This window comes from Telopea speciosissima, chromosome 10 (assembly GCF_018873765.1).
Source record: "Telopea speciosissima isolate NSW1024214 ecotype Mountain lineage chromosome 10, Tspe_v1, whole genome shotgun sequence".
NCBI classification, from domain to species: domain Eukaryota; kingdom Viridiplantae; phylum Streptophyta; class Magnoliopsida; order Proteales; family Proteaceae; genus Telopea; species Telopea speciosissima.
In genome coordinates, this window is record NC_057925.1 from 14,367,378 (window position 1) to 14,390,874 (window position 23,497).

General features: G+C 39.2%; 2 protein-coding genes across 2 annotated transcripts; both read left to right on the top strand.

The window, feature by feature from the left end:
- The first annotated feature begins 8,164 nt into the window (after positions 1 to 8,164).
- On the top strand, positions 8,165 to 8,741 carry LOC122643879 (protein STAY-GREEN homolog, chloroplastic-like). Its single transcript, XM_043837449.1, has 3 exons — positions 8,165 to 8,336; positions 8,417 to 8,590; positions 8,708 to 8,741. The coding sequence occupies exons 1-3, from the start codon at positions 8,220 to 8,222 to the stop codon at positions 8,732 to 8,734; spliced, it is 318 nt and encodes a 105-aa protein (XP_043693384.1). The 5' UTR covers positions 8,165 to 8,219; the 3' UTR covers positions 8,735 to 8,741.
- Positions 8,742 to 13,923: 5,182 nt separating this feature from the next.
- LOC122643306 (sigma factor binding protein 1, chloroplastic-like) lies at positions 13,924 to 14,328 on the top strand. Its single transcript, XM_043836940.1, has one exon. It carries the CDS (start codon positions 13,957 to 13,959, stop codon positions 14,326 to 14,328), a length of 372 nt encoding a protein of 123 aa, XP_043692875.1. The 5' UTR covers positions 13,924 to 13,956.
- Positions 14,329 to 23,497: the final 9,169 nt, after the last annotated feature.

Here is a 23,497-nt window from a genome sequence, read left to right on the forward strand (position 1 = left end):
TGCTATCCTTGTAGCAGGAACATTCCTGCTACTATTGTAGCAGCAAAATTTCGTTCCTCTGCCACCCTCCACCCAAAAAAAAGGAAAAAAATAAACAAAACAAAACAAGGGCCCAAGATGTCCAGGGCTTAATTGTGGGCTGGGCTTGAGCTCACATTGGCCCAGCCCTATATATGGATGTTTCTATAAGTGGGGGAAGTACTTCAAAGCAAGGGGTTCATAACCATAGAGAAGATCAGATCGCTGATCTTCTTCCATCTCCAACTTCTAATCCTTGGCCATGGTCTCGTTTAAAAGACTTGTTGTACATAAACGACATAGCTCCTGATATCTACTATACTTCTAAGGGAGATCCTTTTTGTATTGCAGTTGCTAGTAATCTAGCTAAATTTGCTCAAGTAACCCAATCTATGTACATTATTTCTAAGTAGTCTTTCAATATATTTTATTTTCTCATAAAAAAAAAAAAAATTAACCATAGAGAGCCTGGGGATCGGAGGGATACGTATGTGTGAGGGAGGGGGTGGTGAGGATCCCAGTGAGAAGATAATAGCCGACGCCTTGGCATCAACCAACGGCTGGCGCAACGTCCATCTTGTTAGGAAATTGCAACGTAGCAGAATGACGATTTGCAACAGAAAAAGAAAAAGTACAAACACACAAGACAACAATTTATTTGGTTCACCCCCAAGAAGGTAGGTTACATCCATGTCCGAGCTATAGTCCAGATCCACTATTTCGATTACAAAACCTCTCAACATCTCTCAAAGTGATAACCACTATATATAGCGTTTTCACGCGTTACAATATAGAGAAAACCCTATAACTCACAAAAGTACAAAATTGCCCCCAGAAGTCCACCCGGTCTAGTCAAAGGTGCAAACCAACATAGGGCGAATAATATATCGAACCAAAGATCTCGACGAGCTCTTCAAGTGACAGGCCTTTAGCTTTGAGATATACAGTTTTTGACCGCTTTCGTGCGTTTTAAAGGCGAAACAGCTGCCAAAGAATCAACAGTACTTTATAGATTAAAACTGAGATTAGGTTTCACCAATAACACATCACCATGCTGGAGTAGGGAGGACGAGGCATAGATGTTGCTTGAAAATGATGTTCAAGGGTAAGGGTGTCAATCTTGGAACCAAACCGATCAATTGAAGTGGAACCAACCCATTATAATTAGAACCGAGTGGACCGAATAATCAATTGGTCTGTTTTGGTCCTAGAGATAGGGTGATATATATTTTTGGAACTAGAAACAAGCTAAACTGAATTATTGGTCATTACTCATAACTAATTAGGAACCGGTTGTGTTGTTCTTCAACTAACTACTATTCTCTCCCTGAGCCAAACAAGCATACTTATTTTATAATGAGTTATTGAGTCCACGGATTTTAATTATGTTTTGATCATAAATTGAGTATGGATTGAATATATGAGCTAAAAAATCACTCTCTTTTGAATTAATGAACCGGTTTTTTTGGTCTTTGGACCAATTTTAGAATTGCTTAATTGGGATTGATTAAGGATAAGAACTGACCAGGCGGATTGATATTTGGCCCCAATTTAATTAAATATATTGAACTGATTATTTGATTTGTCAGTTCCGGTCTGGGCCTCAAGAGGTTGGGGCCGATTAGGAACCAGACCGATTAACCATAATCAGACTGATTTACACCCCCTATTCAAGGATTTTCTCTTTCCAATAAAGGAGTGGCCAATCTAATTTGAGTCTATGAGACTTACCTTTTTTTCCTTTCTTTTTGCTTACAAGAAAAATCATGGAGAAACTAAAAACGAACCACAAAATTGGAATTACATCCATCAATGGAGAAAGAAAAACATCAAACTTCCAAAAATTCTTACCAAAACTAGAAGCAAATAGTAAGGATCCGGATCCTCTATTGCCGCGCTGTGTAGACACAGTAAGGCGCAAGATGATCGCCTTACCACCACTCAGGCAAGGCGCTCAGGTAGGAGTACGGCGGTCATTGTGCGCCTTGCTGTGTCTTTACAACATGACACAGGACAGGCAGCTCGGCTATAGAGGAACCAAATTGCGAATGGTAATACTAAATGGGCCACCTTGAAAGTGGTCGATCCAATGGAGCCTTTAACATCACCCATAAAGAAAAGAGGCAACCCCATCAACTGCTTAGTATAGTTGGTGGTAACCCTTGCTTGGTAAGTATTAGGGGTCCTATGAAGTAATGGGATAGATTCTCCTACTGCACTGGGTAGGAGGATTGGGGTGGGGGCCGGGCAATTAAATATGAGGCTTTTCTTCCTGTCACTATGCCAAATGAATTATAACGCTTTACTATTTGCCACATGGAAGTATAGAGGATAGTCTATGTGATAGAGGATCAGGCAAGCATATCATTGGTATGATTCCAGCTTAAAATGAGTAGATTAAGTAGCTAAAATTACAAAAGATGTCATTTTGTATTTTTTTTAATAACGAGCCATACTATGAAGTTATGGGAGAGGGTTATAGAAACTCACTTGAGAAAAGAATATCTTATTTTAGATAATCAGTTTAGTTTTATGCCAGACAGGTCCACGTTGGAAGCTATTTATTTACTTAGGAGGGTCATGGAAAGCTATAGAGAGTCAAAGAATAAGGATCTTCATATTTTGTTTATTGACCTAGAAAAAGCCTACAACATATTCCCTCGAGATCTAATCTGGCATAACCTTGAAAAGAGAAGGGTTTCAAGTAAATACGTGGATATCATTAAAAATATTTATGAATGAAGATGTGGTGACTAGTGTAAGAATGGTGAGGGCCAAAGTACTAGTAAATTTTCAATTACAATTGGGCTACATCAAGGATCAACCTTAAGCCCTTATCTGTTTGTGCTTATCATAGATGATTTAATTAGAAACATCCAAGATGAGGCTCCTTGGTATATGTTTTTCACTAATGATATTGTGTTGGTGGATGAGACAAAAACAATGATTAACGCCAAGTAAGAGCAATGGAGATCAACTTTGGAATCAAAAGGTTTTAAGTTAAGTAAAATAAAGAGGGAGTATATGGTGCGTAATTTTAGTTACAATAAGACAGATAATGAGATGGTATATATTGATGAGAGAAAGATTCAACAAAATGATTAGTTTAGGTATTTGGGCTCAATTTGTAAGAAAAACCATGGGTTTCGTCAAAACCCTAATCCCAGATCTCTGTATGGATAACTAGAACACAGTGATGCAAATAAATAAACATGAGGGAGATGTGTACCTTTCACCACGTACGCCGATGAAGAACAAATAAGATAACCCCGAAGAACAATAATGATCCGACAAAGTATGGTTGTGAATCCTCGAATGATTTTGGATAACCGCGATGGGGATCTTCTACAGTTTCCTAGACTCTCCCACAGCTCCCTTTCTTGTGGAAAAAGGAGAAAAGAGAATAGTGACTGCAGGGACCCCTCATCATTAGTATTTATAATACTCTCCAAACCCTAACCCACTTCCACAATGGGCCAAGCTGGTCCGGTCCATCTCAATAAAATAGTAGCAAGTCACGTCAGCCTTTGTATTTCTTGATCCCCATCAATGATCGACCCGATAATTAATTAAACACACACATCGCATTTGAAAAATATCTAACAATCTCCCACTTGGGCTAGATTAATTATAAGGTCATCATTATTAGATGTAGCCGTGGAATCTCAATACAACTATAATGCTACTAAATCTTGATCCAGTTAGCAAATATATCAATGTCGAGCAACAACAGAAAATACACCTCAACATACGGCATATCACTTTCTGTCAGCTACAAACAAAGATTTACTTACTAACATGAACCGCGTTGAGATAATTTTGTACAAAGAATGTCGTACACGTCTATGATCACATAAATATCGTCATCATTCTTTGTGGGTCCTCGAACGTATCATAAACATTGTACGACTCATAGATTACCTTTGCATATCGTCATATTCGCCGGTAATCGAACGACTTGGCTTATCACCAATTGAATATCCTTTGACCAAAATGGCCTTCAACACATCAAACAACATATGCATACATGCAAGTGCTATTCATCATATCAAGTAGAAGCATTATAATTAAAACGAAACATATATCCTTCAAGCTCTCCCACTCAACAAGCATATCAAATAAAAATAATGTGAAACTCCCACTAATCAAGCAGAACAAACAAATCAACAAAAGTCTGAAAACAAATATTCAAATTAAAAGTGCTTGCATAAAATATTTTTTACTTCAACTAAAGTTTATTCCCCTTTTTTGCCATCTTCTGCATCGTTCTTCTTTTCCAACCAGGCCTTTCGTGCATTACAGTCCATTTTCATGTGTCCATTCTGATCACACCAGTAGCAAGAAATTTCACCAACGCTCCTTCTTTCTTTATTGTATGGATGATACTTACCTTTCTTGAAAATTTTTGGATTCTCTTTCTTTGTTCCACTTTCAGACGCTCCTTTGTTCTCAGTCAGGTTCGCACTCTTAAAATTCTTCTTCTTCGTGTTCCCTTCTTCTTGCGCACAGATAGATATCAGTTCTTTCATGGTCCATTTGTCCTTCTGAGCAGCGTTTGTAGATTTTATATTCACATACACATCTGGGAGAGATTTAAGTGCAAGGTGCATCAAAAGTTCTTCTTCTATGGGCATCCCAAGATCCTTCAACTTGTTTGCAGTGGAAGCCATCTTCAGTAAATGTTCTCTGACATTCTCAATACCATCGAATATAGCCCACATAATCTGATTCATCAAATCCCCTTTCTCAGCCTTCTGAGACATCTCAAAAATAGCATTTATCTAATTCAGAAACTCGGTGGCAGTACTTTTCATTTCAACACTGTCACGCAACGACACTGGGATAGATTTCTTCATTTAGTATGCACTTCCAATTAGCTGTCACCCACCTTTCCATCTTAGTTATCTCAGCATTGGTACTCGCATCCGTTAGATCAGCAGGTTTTGGTTATCGAAGAGCCATATCAAGATCAAGCAATCCCAGATTAATTTCTAGGTCATCTACCCACCTTTTGTAATTGTTCCAAAAAAGAACAGGAATAGAAGCCAAAAGATTATTTAGGAGAGACATCCTGTGGAAGAAAAATTCATTCATGCAAATAAACAAATGATATATATACATTCCAAGCACAACATGATCATATTAAATCAGCTAGCAAATGCAAACAATTCATACAAACTACTAGCAAACACAAATAATGATCATCATCACATTACATTTTTGTCCTCTCGGGTCAAATGCACATGTTTTTATCACACCACAAGTACCGCGAGATAGCAACAACTTTCAGAAATTTTCCTCCACCTTTGGGTGATAGAAAAACTCCTAAGTTATGTATCTCAATTTTATAATAATTTATCGCACTGCAAACTATCGCGAGATGTCGATGACTTTCGAAAATTTTCCTCTATCTTTGGGTGATAAGAAAACCCCTAAGCCACGCATCCCAAATTCTTTGAGTATACTATCTTTGGATACACTGCCTTTCCTTGAAAAGATCAGTAGTTTTTAGAAATCCCAGCACCTTTGGGCATCTATAACCCTTAGACCACTATCCCTTCCAATCTATGTGCACATCACATCGTCAATCTTTGGCAACCCTGCCTTTGGGCTAATGTTATCTATTCCGCTGCCTTGACAGAACTATAAAAGGATTCAATGGGGCACTTTGGTGGATCACCATTTTACCCTCTCATAATTCTTCAACTTGATATGCAGCAATATAAGTGAAAGTAAACATATTAAACGTCCATAATGTATTGTGATATGCGCATTCATCGTCAAAGTGGCAGTGGTCAACCTAAAATAGTCCAAATATACTCAAAATTATATAATCGTCCAAAACAGGTCCCTGAAAGTATCAAACGTGCTAAAACCAGGTACCAATAGGTTGGTCTTGAAAATACGAACAAGACAAGACCAACCGGAGCCCAAACCGATGCTCCACGCCCATTATACCATGCATTCAAGATTATTGGAAAATATAAAAACTATCAAAACCATAGTCTCTGTTTATCCAAAATATACTGAATTGCATATCAAAACGAAGAGCACAAAAAAAACAGACACACCAGAAAAAACCATACCTCAAAATTCATCCAAACGAAACCACATGGGCCATTGAAAGTTTTCTGATCATTTGTCCCTTTTTTTTTTTTTTTTCCTTACTTGATTACTTAAAAAATGGATATCGATCTACCAAATTAATCTAATCAATTTGTTATTTAATCAAATTGCCCATAATATAATGTGTATAATATTGAAACACCCTAAATAGTACCACTCTGTGGCAAAGCCCTGTAGGTCAAACTACGGTCCAGGGATAGAACGATGGTTCCCTAGGAAAACCAATTACAAACCAATTAGGGTATTGCATGCCCTGGGTTAGCCCATGGTGTCCCATGGGCGCCCCATTTTGATTTTAGGGTTTCCCATGGTTTCCCATGGGAATCCTAGTGCATCCTTGTTAGGGTTTTCCCTTCCCTGATGTGTCCCATGCAATTATGGAACGCAAAAGGGACGGAGAAAATCACCTCTAATCCATCACATGGCAAGAGGGATCCATCCCATACCTGAATGCGTAGCGAAAATAAATCGATTCGAGTTTCTTTTTCATCCCATGAATATTTAATAATTAATAACAGGAGGAATCAATAAAGAATTGCTAACCTAGTGAGCCTCAAGTGTTGCTCCTCCAATAGACAATGGTTCTTCCTCCAATGAGCGCTCCAAGTAAACAGATCTGAACCTCCAATGGTGCTACCAAGGTTCTTCAAGCCAATCCCAAATGCTCTCAAATTCTTTAGCACAGATCTGGGTTTCTCAAACCCTAGCTCTCAACTGCAGTAGAGAAACTAGAAGAAGAAGAAGAGAGATCACAAGAGGGAGAGAGAGACCAAAACGCAGGAGAGAGGGGGCCAGGCAGAAAACGTGGAGCACTGCCCCCCCTCTGCGTTTTGGTCCCCTTATATACAGCCAGGGTTTAATTAAAAACCCTGATAGAATTAGATTAATCCCTGTGAGAGTCTGACTCTCTCTCTCTCTCTTTGTTTGACAGTTTTGTTTAAACTCAAAGTGCTTCTAAAAGGTGAAGAAGCAGAATCTAATAGAGAAAGTATTAATTAGTTACTTTATTTAATATTTATGGATAATTACAATTAGCACCATATCCATTAATTAAATAAAGAACCAATTAATTTAGCAAATCCAAATAACTCCCTATATGATAACAAATTATCATATACAACCCCCCCCACTAATCAACACCATCATTATGGAATCTAGGGCATGTACACATGTATTGCCAAACCCCAATCCATAGTACATGTCCATATAAGAGCGTCTGTGCATCTGATCGGGTCCTGCAAAACTCGATAAAACACTTTGTTCAAATAATCATATATAATCTATTATTTTATGTAGGGAAATTTACACATACCACCCCTGAGGTTTGACGAAAGGATATTTTCACCCCCTAGTTTTGAAAAATTCTGCGTACCCCCCTGAGGTTTGCAAATGGTAACAAATAAGCCCATTCCGTCAGTTCATGACTAACACTGTTAAAAATTAGACTTGAACTGACGGAATTGCCCTTACAAGAGAAAAAAAAAAAAAAAAAAAACACCTGTAACTCAGATGAGTTGCAGGCATCCCTTTCTCTCCTCCTTTCTCTCTCTCTCTCTTGTAATAATGAGAACTCCTAGCCAGAGATTTCAATGGCCTTCACTTCTGGCTTCTTCACTTCTTCCTTGAGCACAGTAACAGTGAGCACTCCATTATCCATGGCAGCCTTCACCTGATCAATCCTGGCATTCTCAGGCAACCTGAACTTGCGTAGGAACTATTATCTATGGCAGCCTTCACCTGATCTATTTCTTATTTGTATGTCTTCATGTGCACTGCCGCACCGAAATTGCGCAAAACAAAACCCCCTTTCATCACGCATCCGCCCTTCCCTTTTCCTCTATAGTCACTTCCGCTACCCACCGAAATCAAATTATTAAAGACAAACAGTAAACGCGAAGCAAATCAAAGTAGCAACGCAAGCAAAGCAAAAGCGAAGAAGAAGAAAAGCAAAAATCTCTCTAAACACAGCCAAACAGTCCAACCTGTAACCTTTTAAGTCATCGCCTCCTCTCTACCAAGATCGGAGCTTTCAGTCCCCAGAAGACTAATTAGACGCATATTTGATTCATTCTGAGATGGGTTCTGCATCTACCTTCCCTCTCCCCTCACAACTGAAACCATCTCTCTGGGAACAAAAGGGTTCTCTCTTCATCTATGACAAAAAGCCCAGGAACAACCGATCACTTGTTCCGGTAAAAATTCGTTTTGGGATTTCTCATTTGTTTCTCCTTGAAGTTTTAATTAATTTCTTGAGGGGTTTTACTTTGATCAGGTTGCACGGCTTTTTGGGCAGGCGATCTTCGAAGCATCGAAGCTGAAGGTACTGTTCTTAGGAGTAGATGAAAAGAAACACCCAGGAAATCTTCCGAGAACTTATACGCTCACCCACAGTGACATTACCTCTAAACTCACACTCGCTATCTCTCAATCGATCAACAATGCTCAGGTATCTCTCAATTCCATTTATGGTTATTGGGTATTTTTTAGAATGATTTGATTAATTTCATGGGGAAAAAAAAGGGGCTCTTCGATAAAGACAAAAATCTGGTGCTTTGTTTTGCAGCTGCAGGGTTGGTATAATAGGTTATAGAGGGACGAAGTGATTAATTTCCATTTGACTGATCTCCTTACTATAGAGAAAGGAGTGTTTTTTTTTTTTTTTCTCTTGTAAGGGCAATTCTGTCAGTTCAAGTATGATTTTTAACAGTGTTAGTCATGAACTGACGGAATGGACTTATTTGTTACCGTTTGCAAACCTCAGGGGGGTACGTAGAATTTTTCAAAATTTGGGGGTGAAAATATCCTTTCGTCAAACCTCAAGGGTGGTATGTGTAAATTTTCCTTTTATGTAAAATAGATTTTTGCAAAACCATTTCCAAAACAGCACTGGATCCAGATTTCGATCCGACTATACACAGACAGTCTCAATCTTGATGTTCCCCAATCGGGCAGTGGTGACCATGTTGAGTAACTCCTTCACTCACAAAGTGTTCACGCATTCCCAGAACACCGATTTTGATTCGCTTGAGTCTCAATCATTGATGAACCAAAGAATGTGATCACACTTTGCAGCGACAGGGTTCTCTCAGGCAAAGGGTGTCAGTGACACATGTCTATCCCTTCCTACATCTGGCAATAATACATAAGGGAATTGACAAAGTAGATTCTTCGCCAATACACACATCAAACATGTGAGTATTCGCATTCGTACCCTGACATCACATGTCTAGGCATACCCAATGCGACGACCATATGATAAGGGTGCCCAGCCCAAACCCTAGTCGTGACTACCATTTTAAGTAAAACTTACGGACACATAATGCTCAAAAAGTTTATATCGCATGTGATAATATTAAACTAAATTATATAAAAGTTCAATACAAAGAAGAACCGGGCTGAACCGGACCAAATCGGGTTTGATGGACACACACAAGTCCAACAAGCCTCACTCTAGACTTTTTTACATTTTTTGCCTCCAACCATCGCAACAAAATGTCGGAAGGATCTGTTAATCATAGGGGTGTCAATGGGTCGGTTCGGTCCGATTTCGGTTCAAGTTATTCGGTTTCGGTGTGGCTTTTAGAGAAATCGAGACCAATCCAATAAGAACTTTTCAATTTTGGCCCGGTTTCGGTTTCGGTGCGGTTTGGTTTCGTGTCGGTTTCGGTTTATAATAACGGGTTGATATCGGTTTAGATTCGGTTTGGTACCGGATTGTTTTAAATAAGTTGGATTCGGTTTGTGCCTATTTTCTTCTTTTTCTCTTTTCAACTACATAAAATATTTCATTAGCCCCACACTTAAAAAGGAGATCAATGGAACAAGCATTGTTACAAATCAATTTCCCTATTTTCATAACCTCATACTCATTGATTTGTAACAATTTATCTTACAATAATAAATTTGCTCACTAATATTGAAATCAATTCAATGATTCATAACCTTATACTCATTATTTTCTTATCGGTTTCATTTGATTCGGTTTTCGGTTTGATATAGGCCGGTCCGGTGCGGTTCGATTTTCAATTGGTCCCGTCATACCCCAATCCAAAACCGATCCAATAAAGATCGGTTCGGTTCGGTCTTGGGTTTTTTTCAATCGGTTTCGGTCGGTCTTAACGGTTCGGGCTAGGTTTTGACACCCCTAGTTAATCATGCTCGTCGCACCCATACTAGAGTTCTCACTTCCTTCCTTGAAGTGAGGGGATATCATAGACGTGTATAAAATTTCTTAATACACATCTTTATTTTGTATAATTTATTTAAACGAAAGATTGAGTGAGTAATTTAATAAACCAAACCTCATTATTAAAAAATTTTCCAAAAAAAAATAAAATGACAATTGTGGCACTCAATCGCACCCGAGTTTATGGATCCGGATCCTCTCCAACTACTTGGGCATTCAACTCCCATTCAACGGTTGGGAGGACTTGAACACGCATCTCAAAACACTACCAACACCTGAGGATGCATATCCAAGTCCTACCCACCATTGGATTGGTGGTTGGAGAGGATTTTTTCCCGAGTTGATTCATTTTGTTTTTAAATATGAAAATTGTGATGATAAGTTCCCATAATCTTAAACCTACGCCCACCATGGACAGTTGCACACGCAATGAAGAGGGAATTTGGAACCGACTATTATTAGGTGGACAGCTGGTGGAGAGATGAAAACGATGGGGGAGCTTATTTGGTTCAATGGTAAGGTTTTTGTCTTCCACAAAACAACTCGAATTGTATCTTTCAAGCTTTAATTTCTTCTTTGGTTCTTCAGATACTTCTTATCCTCTTTGTATTTACTGCCTCAACTGTCATTTAAATGGCAGATAAGATGTTCTTACAATGCATGAGAAGTTTGACATTGCTGGTTTGCTTGTAAGCCACACGCCTCCAAGTTCTCCCTTCAAATCTGTTAATAAATTTATTGTTTTTCATGTTCTAGGTAAGCTTAAGATGCAGAAATCGATATTTTCAATGTTGTATGTCATATGCAATCATTGTTGAAAGTTAAAAGAAAAACACCAAAATTTTTCATGGACGGCCGTGCATGTGTACAATTGACATTAAATGCAGTCAAATTAACATAAATGGTCATACGAAATGACATAAAATTCACTGCCCTTATTTGATGGAGTTGATGGAAGAATCTTTCATATACAAATAGCTTCGCCATAAGAGTATTGTGAATCATTGATAGATGGGTTTGATCAGCTAGAATCGATATAACAAAAATCAGGTACAGAAAATAATTTGCATCTATACTTTATAAAATAATAAAAAATAGGGAAATGTTTAAAAATGTTTTAAAAACATTGAACAATTATGTTATTGTTATTATTATTATTATTATTATTATTATGAGAAAAATAATATTGCTTGGTCGTGCGGCTCCTACACCTAGACAAAAGAGTGCATGAAATTACCACCCAAACCCCTCTTAAAATAAAAAAATCCCATCTGTGTTGATGCCCCTATGCATACTCTCATTGACCCCTGCATTGGTGTAGGAGCTACATGACCAAGCAGTGATCTTGCCCTATTATTATTATTATTGTTATTGTCATTATTATTATTATTATTATTATTTGTACTTTTATAAGAGGAAACTCATGGTTAGATTACCCCACTCAAAAAAAAAAAAAAAAAAACTAATTCTTAGCTCAAATTGTTAAAAATCATCTGATCATTCTCTTTTAATTTCTTTTTTTTTTGGGTACATTTTAGTTTCTTTTGAGGGGGGGGGAGGGTGTTAGGGTGGTGGATATTTCGACTGATTTTCCATTAATTCTCTAAACTATATAGGGGTGCAATTAAAGTAGGTTGGGATTGGAAGCTGACATATTTTTGGATCAGACTAAACCTTCTTAAATCAGAGTGTATTGATTGTAATCCTTTGCTTTACAATGCAGAGAATAAGAGATTAAATACAAGAGAAGCATTAATGGCCTAGTCTGCTTGTACAAAAGAGGTAATTAAGAAGATAAAGATAGAATTTACAAGGTGGAGTTCTATCCTAAACCTGAGCTTTGTGAATCTCCAAATCCTAAACCTTTTCTGGTTTTGGCCCCTAGATTCAATAAAGATTGTCCAATTAAAGGGTTGTTCCTTGAATTGTGCATAAATCTTCAATTAATTCCACAGTCAACATTGGCAACTTTCTTTCTAATCTAGAATTTTGTATTCTTTTGCACAAACTCAACAATGAATTAATAGATTAATGTGGTTGATTAGTGTTTTGGTATAGGAAATCAAATTTGATGGATGTTTTGTCAAAACCAATAAGGGGTTGTTGAGAAAATATACTCCATATGAACAGAATGGTGGTTTGAACAGTATTCAACATTGCTTTATGAGGTGATTAAGCTGAGATGACTTCATTTCATATTCATCTCCATTTTGGACCAAAGACCAAATTAGTTTTCAAGAGGCAAACTCCTAGCTTACAAAATCCCAAAGATCCTTTTCCAATTCCTCCTATTCTTTTTTGAGGAAAAAAAACCCTTAAAAGAAAAAGAAAGAAGCAGAAGAAGAAGAAATGCATAGAAGATGGGAGGAATTGGATGTTTCTCGCTAGGTGGTGGGGTGGATTCAAGCGTAAGGTAAATGGCAAGTGGTTCAATACTATTCAATTGTTTCCATTTTGGGGGAAAAAAAGGTTACCCATAAGCGTGCCCTACATGACTCCTGCGTCTAAACACAAAAGCACATAAAAGTACCATGCTGCCCCATGAAAAGGTGGAAATCCCACTCAGAGTAATGCTTACGCATGAGCTCCCATTGGCCAGCGTGCATACAGACTCTACAGGCCCACATAGCATCTCTTTCCCTTCGGTGTTTTTAATTTTTTTTTTCTTTTAATTTTTACATGCGATAAAAAAAAAAGAGAAAATTACATGATTAGCTGCTTTTGAGTTTTCATTTATAAAACTGTCCACCCTATGTTTGAGTTAACAAAAATAGACAAAAACAAGTTAAGGTTTACAAAACTAGACAAAATAGTATCTCTCCCTCCCACACTTACTCTTTTAGACATTTTTACCCCTGTCATTGCCTTCTCGTCAGACATCCTCCATTCCTTGCAACCCTACCCTTGTCCTAGCCACCGCCATTCTCTGTTACCCCATGTAACAGAGGGAAAAAAAAAAGAGATTTTTTCAGGGGAGACCTGCCGAGGAAGGAAGGAGAGTCAATGTTATGTCTAGTTTTGTAAAACTAAACTTGTTTTTGCCTATTTTTGTTAACTCAAACACAAAGTGGACAGTTTTGTAAATGAAAACCCAAAAGTAGCTAATGATGTAATTTTCCCTTAAAAAAATTTGGATTGTCGTTCTAAACTTTCCAGAAGAAGCCAAACAATGTGACAGATAGAGCCGATGGTCCAACAGCAAGGTGTACATGGTCCCTGCGGTCCTCCACCATTTCTCTATCTAACCCGATTAATTGGTGAATACTTAATCTATCACGAAGCCAAGCCAAGCGGGCCTCCCAACTCAGTTTGTTCATGACATCCCACGTCGGATTTTTTGACGCCATCACAAGCAGTACGAATGACATCATCACATCTAAAATCAAGCTTTTTCCTGAAACCACGTCACCTCCTAAACCTAAATTATTGAAATAATAAAGAAAACCAAAATTATTCTTTCTCTTTCTCTCTCTTTTCCCCTTCTATCTCTTCCCTCCACGAAACTATGACTTTCTTAACCTGCAAAAGCTACCTCCGTACGCTCTATTAAACAAGGGAAGGACAAACCCATTTCTTTTAAAATAAAAAGAAGAAAAGCCAAACCCTCCTTCTTTGGAATCCAAGAAATGGATAAGCTCAGTGTTCATCAAGGTATCAAGTGTTCCAAACAGTCTCAATCAAAGAAGAAATCAAAACCCATCAAAGTTGTATACATCTCTAACCCTATGAAGGTGAAGACAAGTGCATCTGAGTTTAGGGCTTTGGTTCAAGAACTCACTGGAAGAGATTCTGATTTGAGCAGAATCACAGTTGATGGACGACTTCAGAAGGTTCCTGTTTATGAAGTTATGAAGAGTGGAGATGATGAGTATGAACCTCAAGTTCCTCATCAGATTGAAAGCTATCAGGAATCATCATTACCAGGGAAATCTGATGAGGTTGATGAGCCCTTTGATGATCACTTCACTTCTGTGTTGCTTGAAAACTTTATATATTGACTACTGAGAGACGACCCCTTCTGTGTAAGTTTGGTAAATTTTACTCAAAGTTCTTGTCCTTGGTTTCCTTTTGTAGATTTACATGTCCTTTTAATGGATTAGTCACTTTGTACTTATTTATGGCTAAATCTATATAGCACATCTATGGACTCGTCTCTCTCTCTCTCTCTCTCTCTCATATTCAAGATCTGAATATTTAGAAGAAGGTGATAAAAGAATGGTTTAAAGATCATCTAGGTTAGTAGACCTATGGGGACATAGCTTTCTTGGATCTCAGTTTTTGAAGTTGTAATAGACACATTAATGCTAGGGTTTCAAGGGAGTTCAGAAGTTCAGATTCCAAATCTGTGAAATCTGGTGTCTTGGAAGTGGGAAAAAGATCTCAGTTTGTTGATTTGACCCAAAATAAACAATGGGGGTGTTAAGTTGATAAACTCAAGACTGTTTGGCCGTAATTGGCTTAGTTTGAATGTATTGAGTGTAATCAGTATATAGGGATTTACAGAGATAAGAAGGGAAAGTTACAGGTAAGGTGATAAATATACAAGGCTGGTTATGCTAAATTATCTCCTAAGAATCTCCTATGAATATGCACAAGATATATAGCATCCTAATCGGATGAAGACGTATATGGTAAGACTCCCCCTCAAGGTGGAGCGTGTAGGTTACAAACGCCCAACTTGGAACAGAGTAGGTGAAATTGCTCACGACCAAGTGACTTAGTGAATAAGTCTGCAATCTGTGCGGCACTAGCTATCTTGGTGGGTTGTGATAATCCTTTTTGGAGTTTCTCACGAACCACATGGCAATCAATTTCGATGCGCTTGGTACGTTCATGAAAAACTGGATTGGAAGCTCTGTGAAGGGCTGCCTGATTATCACAGTATAATGGTGTCGGAGTAGTAGGGGTGACACCAAGATCATGTAGGAGGGAAGTTATCCAGGTGATCTCACAAGTAGCTACAGCCATGGCTCAATATTCAGCTTTTGCAGATGAATAAGAAACCGTTGTTTGTTTCTTTGTGTTCCAAGAAATTGGACTGGATCCCAAAAAAATACAGTATCCTGTCATGGAGCGTCGAGTCATGGGACAAGTCGCCCAGTTTGATTCACAGTAACCTGTTAATTGAAGGGAACTAGCAGAAGGCAAAAAAATGCCTTGTCCCTGGGTAGCCTTGAGATACCGTAATAACCTGTGGGCGGCGTCCAAATGAGGTTGGCGCGGCTGGTGCATGAATTGACTGAGAATGTTGACTGTGTAAACAATATCAGGCCGAGTAACAGTGAGATATATCAAGCGTCCAACGAAGCGGCAATATATAGATGGATCAGCCAATAATTCACCGTTGGAGTCAGTTAAGTGAAGGTTCTGCTCCATGGGTATGTCAGTAGGGTGAGTGCCAATCAGCCCACTATTAGCCAATGTATCGAGCACGTACTTACGCTGGGATAAACAGATACCAGAGGAAGAACATGCCACCTCAATGCCTAAGAAGTATTTTAAGGGCCCAAGATCCTTGATGCGAAAGGATATGAATATCCATTGTTGAGTTGAGTGATGTTTTCTTGCTCCGCTTGTGCGTGGCACTCCTTGCTCGCGGAGCAGCATACCGAAAAAAAAAAAAAAAAAAGCCCCTCCCGGGGGCGTTGAATCAAGATGAACAAGATATGGAACTACTTTTCAAACCAACGCATCTGTAGCACAAGAAGGCGGTCATCAGTTGCTGTTAGTCGGGGATGGCTTCCCGATACTGCAGCGATAGCCAGCCAAGCACTCCTGTGGGAGGAAGGGTAAGCAAAGACAAGGGTGAGCCATGAAGAGAAGGCCTCATTAAATTGATTTCCGCTGACTGATTAAGGTCTTCACATCAGCGATTAAAGAAGCATCAGAACCTGTAATGACAATGTCATCGACATAAAGAACGATGAGACAAAAGCATTGTGACGCCGTAGAATAAATAAAGAATGATCGGCCTGGGATTGAGAGAATCCAAATTCTAGAAGAGCAGTGGAAAACTTGGAGAACCACTGGCGGGAAGCCTGCTTGTGGCCGTAGAGAGACTTGTGAAGCTTGCAAACTAGGTTCTCCCCCTTACAACAAAATCCAGGTGGAGGCATCATTTAGACATCCTCGTCGAGGTCCCCATGTAAGAATGCATTATGGACATCCAGCTGTTGTAATAACCAGCCTTTTACAGAGGCTAAGGCAAGCAAAGTGTGCACAGTTACAAGTTTAGCCACGGGGGCAAAGGTATTATGGTAATCAAGGCCCTTGATTTGGGTGTAGCCCTTGGCAACTAAGCAGGCTTTGTAACGCTCAATCGAACCATCAGAATGCTGTTTGATTTTAAAAAACCCACTTCGAACCAATCGGCTTCTTGCCAGCAGGTAAAGGAACAAGGGACTAAGTTTGATTCTCAGATAGGGCCAATATTTCGGTCTGCATCGCATCACGCCATTGTGGGAATTTCATTGCCTCAGTAAAGGTAGTTGGTTTTGTAATGTTAGACAAGGAGGATAGAAAAGCAAAATGGGGTGAAGAAAAGCGAGTATATTGCAAAAAATTGACCAAGGGATGAGATGTACCTGAGAGCATGGTCGAAGAAGACCTTTGAGGGCGGGTAAATTCACAATGGTAATCCCGTAACCGAACAGAGGGCTGGCAGGTACGTTGAGGACGAGTAGAGATGGGGACAGTGGGGACCGTGGGAGGTGGGGAAGCAACAACTGGTGCCTCAACAGGATCAGGTGTGGGCAAAATAGGTGGGTAAGATGGCATGTCATCAGGGTCAGGGAGGGGTAGAGGTAGCACTGGGGAAGGTGGGGAAATGCCAGTTGTTTGAAATGGAAAAACCGTTTCATGGAAAATTACATCACGAGAATCATAAATCTTTGCAGTTGCTAAAACATAAATACGATACCACTTTTGTCCAAATGGATAACCTATAAACATTCCCGGGGAGGCCCGTTGATCAAACTTGTGTTGGATGGAGCTGTTGCGAGCGAAACAGAGGCAGCCAAACACCCTCAAGTGGGAAAGTGGGGGGTTGGTGCCAAAGAGGAGTTCATAAGGGGTCCTACCGTTAAGCACGGGTGTCAGAAGGTGATTTATCAAGTACGCAGCTGTTAAAACACAGTCGCCCCAAAAACTAAGTGGTAAATGGGCCTAAAAACGTAAGGCACGAGCAATGTTGAGTAGGTGGCGGTGTTTGCGTTCTACCACCCCATTTTGTTGAGGGGTGGAAACACAACTAGATTGGTGTATAACCCCATGGGTAGCTAAAAAGGTGATGGTAGGGGCATTGAAAAATTCAGACCCATTGTCTGTTCTTAATATTTTAATTGGATTCCCAAATTGTGTACTAACCATAGCAAAGAAGGATTGGATAAGGGTATTAACTTCAGATTTAAACTGTATTAAATAAAGCCATGTTCCACGAGAATAATCATCCACAATGGTTAAAAAAAAAACGAGCACCAGATAAAGTGGTGGTGCGATATGGTCCCCAAACATCATGATGGAGCATTGCAAAGCAAGCAGTAGTAGAAATTGAACTATTAGAAAATGGTAATCTAGTTTGCTTAGCCAATGGACAAACATGACATAAACATTTCTTAAAAAAAATTTCAGAGTCCAAATTCTTTAAAGAAGAGGCAAGAGAATAACCAGGGTGACCCAAGCGACAATGCCAAAGGTCGAAGGTGGAATCAACAGCAGCAACAAGAGGTGGTGAAGGGCGGTCCAAGAAGTAAAGATCACCAAGGCGTTTACCGGTCGCAAAAATCCTCTTCGAGCGTGGGTCTTGATAGATGCACAAATCATGAGAAAATGTGACATGGCATTTAGTAGCAATGGTGAGTTTAGGAATAGATAAAAGGTTGAAGCGAAAAGACGGAACATAGAGAACATTTTTAAGAACAAGAGAGGGTGTGAGAGAAACAGAACCAATGTGGGTAATAGGGGATTGGGTACCATTAGGTAATATAATGGGGATGGGGCGGGAATGAGGCACAATATCAGAAAATAAAGTGGAATCTGATGCAATATGGTCAGTTGCTCCAGAATCCAAAATCCACGGATTAGAGCCCAAAGATGTATGGAAACAACAGTTAGCTGCGAGGTTGGCCGGGGGGATGTGTGTTACCAGGAGGAAGTAATGATAAAAGGTGCTGAATCTAGGCTGAAGTTAAAGTTGGTGCCTGTGATGAACTCGGTTCTGGAGCAGTAGAGACAGCAACGGCCATAGGAGGACCACGAGGGTGGAACTGGCCATGGTTACCATTACCAGTGCGCTTGGGTTGGTAAGGAGTCCAGCCGTCAAGATAACCATGCTTCTTGAAGCAACGAGACTCAGTATGGCCATTCATGTTGCAATGAGTGCAATGATAATGGGGCTTGGAGCGCTGAACTGAAGATGCAGATAGATCCCTCGAATTAGTAGCCATGGCAGCATGATCAAGCGTGGCAGTAGCAATGGTATGGATGGAGCGTTGGCGCTCTTCTTGCAATAATAAAGAATAAGCCTTTGGAACGGACGGTAAGGGATCCATGAGAAGTATCTGGCTGTGTACAGCCGCATAGGAGTCATTTAACCCTTGCAAAAAATCCATCAAATAATCTGAATCTGAGATGGCATTGAGTTCAGCAATCGAGCCACAAGTGCAGGCCGGGAAGGTATGATAGGAAGACAATTCATCATGATGCCCTTTGAGCATGGTATAATAAGCAGAGATAGAGTCCAGGCCTTGGCTGTGAGTGGATATGGCGTGGGGTATCTCAAAGATACAAGGCGCATTCTTCTGAGAAAATCGAGTGTGCAGATCGAGCCAAGCATCCCTAGCCGAATCAAACCAAAGAATGCTGTGGGCGATTGTGGGAATCGTTGAGTGGACGACCATGATCGGACCATGCTATTACACCGGATCCAATGAGGGAGATCGGTAGAAGTTGAAGCAGGTCGTGGCAGTGATCCATCAATGAAAGAGATCTTATGTTTGGCTTCAAGAGCCATGGTCATAGCCCTGTGCCAAGTGGGGAAATTATTCCCATCAAGAGCAGGTGTAACCAGGGAGGCATTGGGTTGATTGGACGAGTGCAAGAAATAGGGAGAAGTCACCGACAGCGGAGCTAGAAGGGCAGTAGCAGCGACGGCAGTGGCACCCACAGGATCAATGGGATTGCCTATGAAGGTGATGAAGGAGAACGAGAATGAAAAATGATAAGAGGAGGATCAACCTAAACTGATACCATGTTAAGTTGATAAACTGAAGACTGTTTGGCCGTAATTGGCTTAGTTTGAATGTATTAATGAGTGTAATCAGTATATAGGGATTTACAGAGATAAGAAGGGAAAGTTACAGGTAAGGTGATAAGGATACAAAGCTGGTTATGCTAAATTATCTCCAAAGAATCTCCTATGAATATGCACAAGATATACACCATCCTAATCGGACGAAGACATAAATGGTAAGAGGGGGTCTTAGTAATTACTATTGGGATCACGGGTGGGGAAGTAATAATTTTACATCGAATGTAGTAGCCTGATGTAGAGAGTTATAGGTATTTGGGAATATTCTACGGTTAGTTCTCGTCAGAGTGTGGCAATCTGATGTGCCTTTGAAGATGAAATCAGAGAAGATCTCGGTTATCCCCGCATGGAAGGGAAGATGGAAACAACTCCACTCCGACGTGGAGGGAGAGCAATTACTTGTCTGTATTGTAGACCTTGATTTAGTTATTGCACAAGATCATCAACAAATAAACAATATGTTGAAGATGAAATTAGGGGGAAATGAGTCATGTAATCCCCCTAGGTTTTTTTATAGTCCTAGTTCTTGCCAGGTAAATCCCACCTCTCTTTCTCTCTCTATCTATGTGTGTTCAATTTGATCCGGACCATCGGTGTCTCGTCTTTATGTGATAAGAAAGTGACTTTGGCGGCTTTGGAATTCCAACAAGGATGAGCTACGCTTGGGATTGTCGGCAATCAAGACAAGCAACACTGTGATAAAGACGACTTCTAAGCATAAACAGTAGGAAAACCCAAAAATAATAAACTGGTATTTATTAAGGCAGTGTTTGGTATGCATTCTTGGTTTTCATAATGGATTATAATTAAGGGGCTGGTTTGGTTGAGAGAATAATTTCTATGATGCTGAAAGGATCACAGTGGCTGCTATGTCTATGAGTTTAATTAGCATTTCCAAAAAGCCCTTCTATTGGTGTGTCTTTGAGCATCAGACGGTGAGAAGGTACCTTTTACCCTAATGTAATTTGTTGACTCGTTTATGAAAGTAATTTGTATTGTGGATACTTGACAAAAGATACATTGTATCTTTCTGTGCAACTTGGTTCATAATATCTTCCACTATAATTTTGGTTTTAATTATTTGATGAGATGAGATTCTAAAAGATGTGGCAGCGTTGGTTGGGAATTCTTCCTTTTCTAAACTCTGTGGAATGGATGCTTTTTCATTGTTTTCGCGAAGCCAATTTGATAGCAGATTTTTTGGCTAATTCAGTTGCCAGATTTGAGTTCTCTTTACCAGTTGAGAATTGGCTGCCTTTGATGAATTTGGAATTGGAGTTGGACGCTCAACGAAGATCAAGATTTCGCTTCAATTAGCTCTTAACACTATCTTTTTAATTTCTATTTTAGTGGGGGTATTCATTCATGTCGAAGGCTTTGCCGAAGGTGGGATTTGATTACCAATCTGTTTGTTGCTTTGTTGATGTTGTTGTTTTTCCAGTTTATTTTGCATTCTTTCTTTTTCCCCTTTTTAATACAAATTATCTTTTAACAAAAAAAAAATGAGATTCTAAAAGATGTATAAAGTCATCAACTTTTTTATTTTTTTAAAGTATAAACTCTCTCTCTTTCTTTCTCTCTCTCTCTCTCTCTCTCTGTGCATTGGATTTATTGACATTTGATGTATGTGTCCATTAAACACAATTTAATATGATTAAATTAATTATTACAATCTTATTATGTGTTTGTTATGGAAGAAGATTCACAGTTGATGGACTTCAGAAAGTTCCTGATGATGAAGTTATGAAGAGTGGAGATGATGAGTATGAACCTCAAGTTCCTCATCAGATTGAAAATTATCAGTAGTCATTACCAGGGAAATCTGAAGAGGCTGATGAGCCCCTTTGATGATCTCTTCACTTCTGTGTTGCTTGAAAACTTTATATATTGATTGAGAGCCCCCTTCAGGTAGAGAAGTTATCAGAAACTTTGGTGCAGAGTAAGTTTGGTAAATTTAATTTATTCAAAGATCTTGTCCTTGGTTTCCTGCTGTAGATTTACATGTCCTTCTATGGATTACTCACTTTGTACTTATTTATGGCTAAATCTATATAGCACAACTGTGGACTCATCTCTCTCTCTCTCTCTCTCTCTCTCTCTCTCTATAGATCTGAATATTTAGAAGATGGTGATAAAAGAATGGTAGAAGGATCAGCTAGGTTAGCAGACCTATGTGGACATAGCTTTCTTGGATCTCAGTTTTTGAAGTTGTAATAGACACAGTAATGCTAGGGTTTCAAGGGAGTCCAGAAGTTCAGATTCCACATCTGTGAAATTTGGTGTCTTGGAAGTGGGAAAAAGATCTTAGTTTGTAGATTTGACCCAAAATAAACAATGGGGGTCTTAGTAATTACTATTGGGATCACGGGTGGGGAAGTAATAATTTTACATCGGATGTGAATAGCCTGATGTAGAGAGTTATAGGTATTTGGGAATACTCTACGGTTAGTTCTTGTCAGGGTGTGGTAATCTGATGTGCCTTGAAAGATGAAGTCAGAAAAGATCTCGGTTATCCCCAGATGGAAGGGAAGGTGGAAACGATCTCCGCTCCCGCGTGGAGGGGGAGCAATTACTTGTCTGTGTTGTAGACCTTGATTTGGTTATTGTACAAGATCATCAATAAATAAACAATGTGTGGAAGATGAAATAGGAGGTGATCCCCTAGGTTTTTTTTATAGATAGCCCTAGTTCTTGCCAGGTAAATCCCACCCTCTCTCTCTCTCTCTATGTGTGTGTGTTCATGTTGATCCGGACCATCAGTGTCTCGTCTTTATGTGATAAGAAAGTGACTATGGCGGCTTTGGAAACCCAACAAGGATGAGCTAAGCTTGTCGGCAACCAAGACTGTGATAAAGACGACTTCTAAGCATAAACAGTAGGAAGACCCACTAAAAAATAAACTGGTATTTATTAAGGCAGTGTTTGATATGCATTCTAAGTTGATTTCACATTTTTGGATGATAAAGATAGTTATTTTTATCTTTATCGCAGAATTTTGGGCTATCTTACATGATATCTTCTTGCTAAGGAGAAGGGTGTTTGTCAGTTGTGGATTGAGTGCGACTCCTCGGCTGTCCTGATGGCATTCCAAGCTTGACTTATTCTTTGGAAGGTGCGGCAGTTTTGGCTTTCTCTCCTTCCATTCTTGAACTCTATTCAATGGAAGATTAGTTATTGCTTCAGGGAAGCAAATCCAGTAGCTGATTTCTTAGCCAAGTTCTCGGCTAAGGGTGTTTGTTCTTTTACTTGGAACTCGGATATTCCGGCCCCTATGAATGGTTGGTTGTTAGATGATGCTTTAGGGCGCCAGAGATTTAGATTTGGTTAGCCTGTTTGTGCGCTCTTTGCATAGTTTGGGTGGGGTGTCTTAGTCCCATCGTTGTGTTTGTAATTGTCTGGGGATGCCTGGACTTTAATCCTTTGTATTCTTTTTCCTTTTAATACATTTCATTGCTGATCATTAGCAAAAAAGATAGTTATTTTTATCACTTAAAAATACGAAATTGAACAAACACAACCTAAGAGACCATTGCTAATGTAACAAACTCAATTAAGTTATAGGAATTTTGCTAAGGTAATAGACCACTGCTGTGATGCCTCCATTACATGTGGGATATTAAAGAGAGGCAACAACAGTTTTAATTATTTAAATTAAAAATAAAAAAGAAAAAAAAAAGGTTTTCTTAATGGGTTATAATTAAGGGGTTGGTTTGGTTGGGAGAATAACTTGTTTTGTGCGTAAGGCTTGACAAATGATACATTGTATCTTTCTGTGCAACTTGTTTCATAATATCTTCCACTATTTATTTTGGTTTTATTTGATGAGATGAGATTCTAAAAGATGTATAAAGTTATTCAAC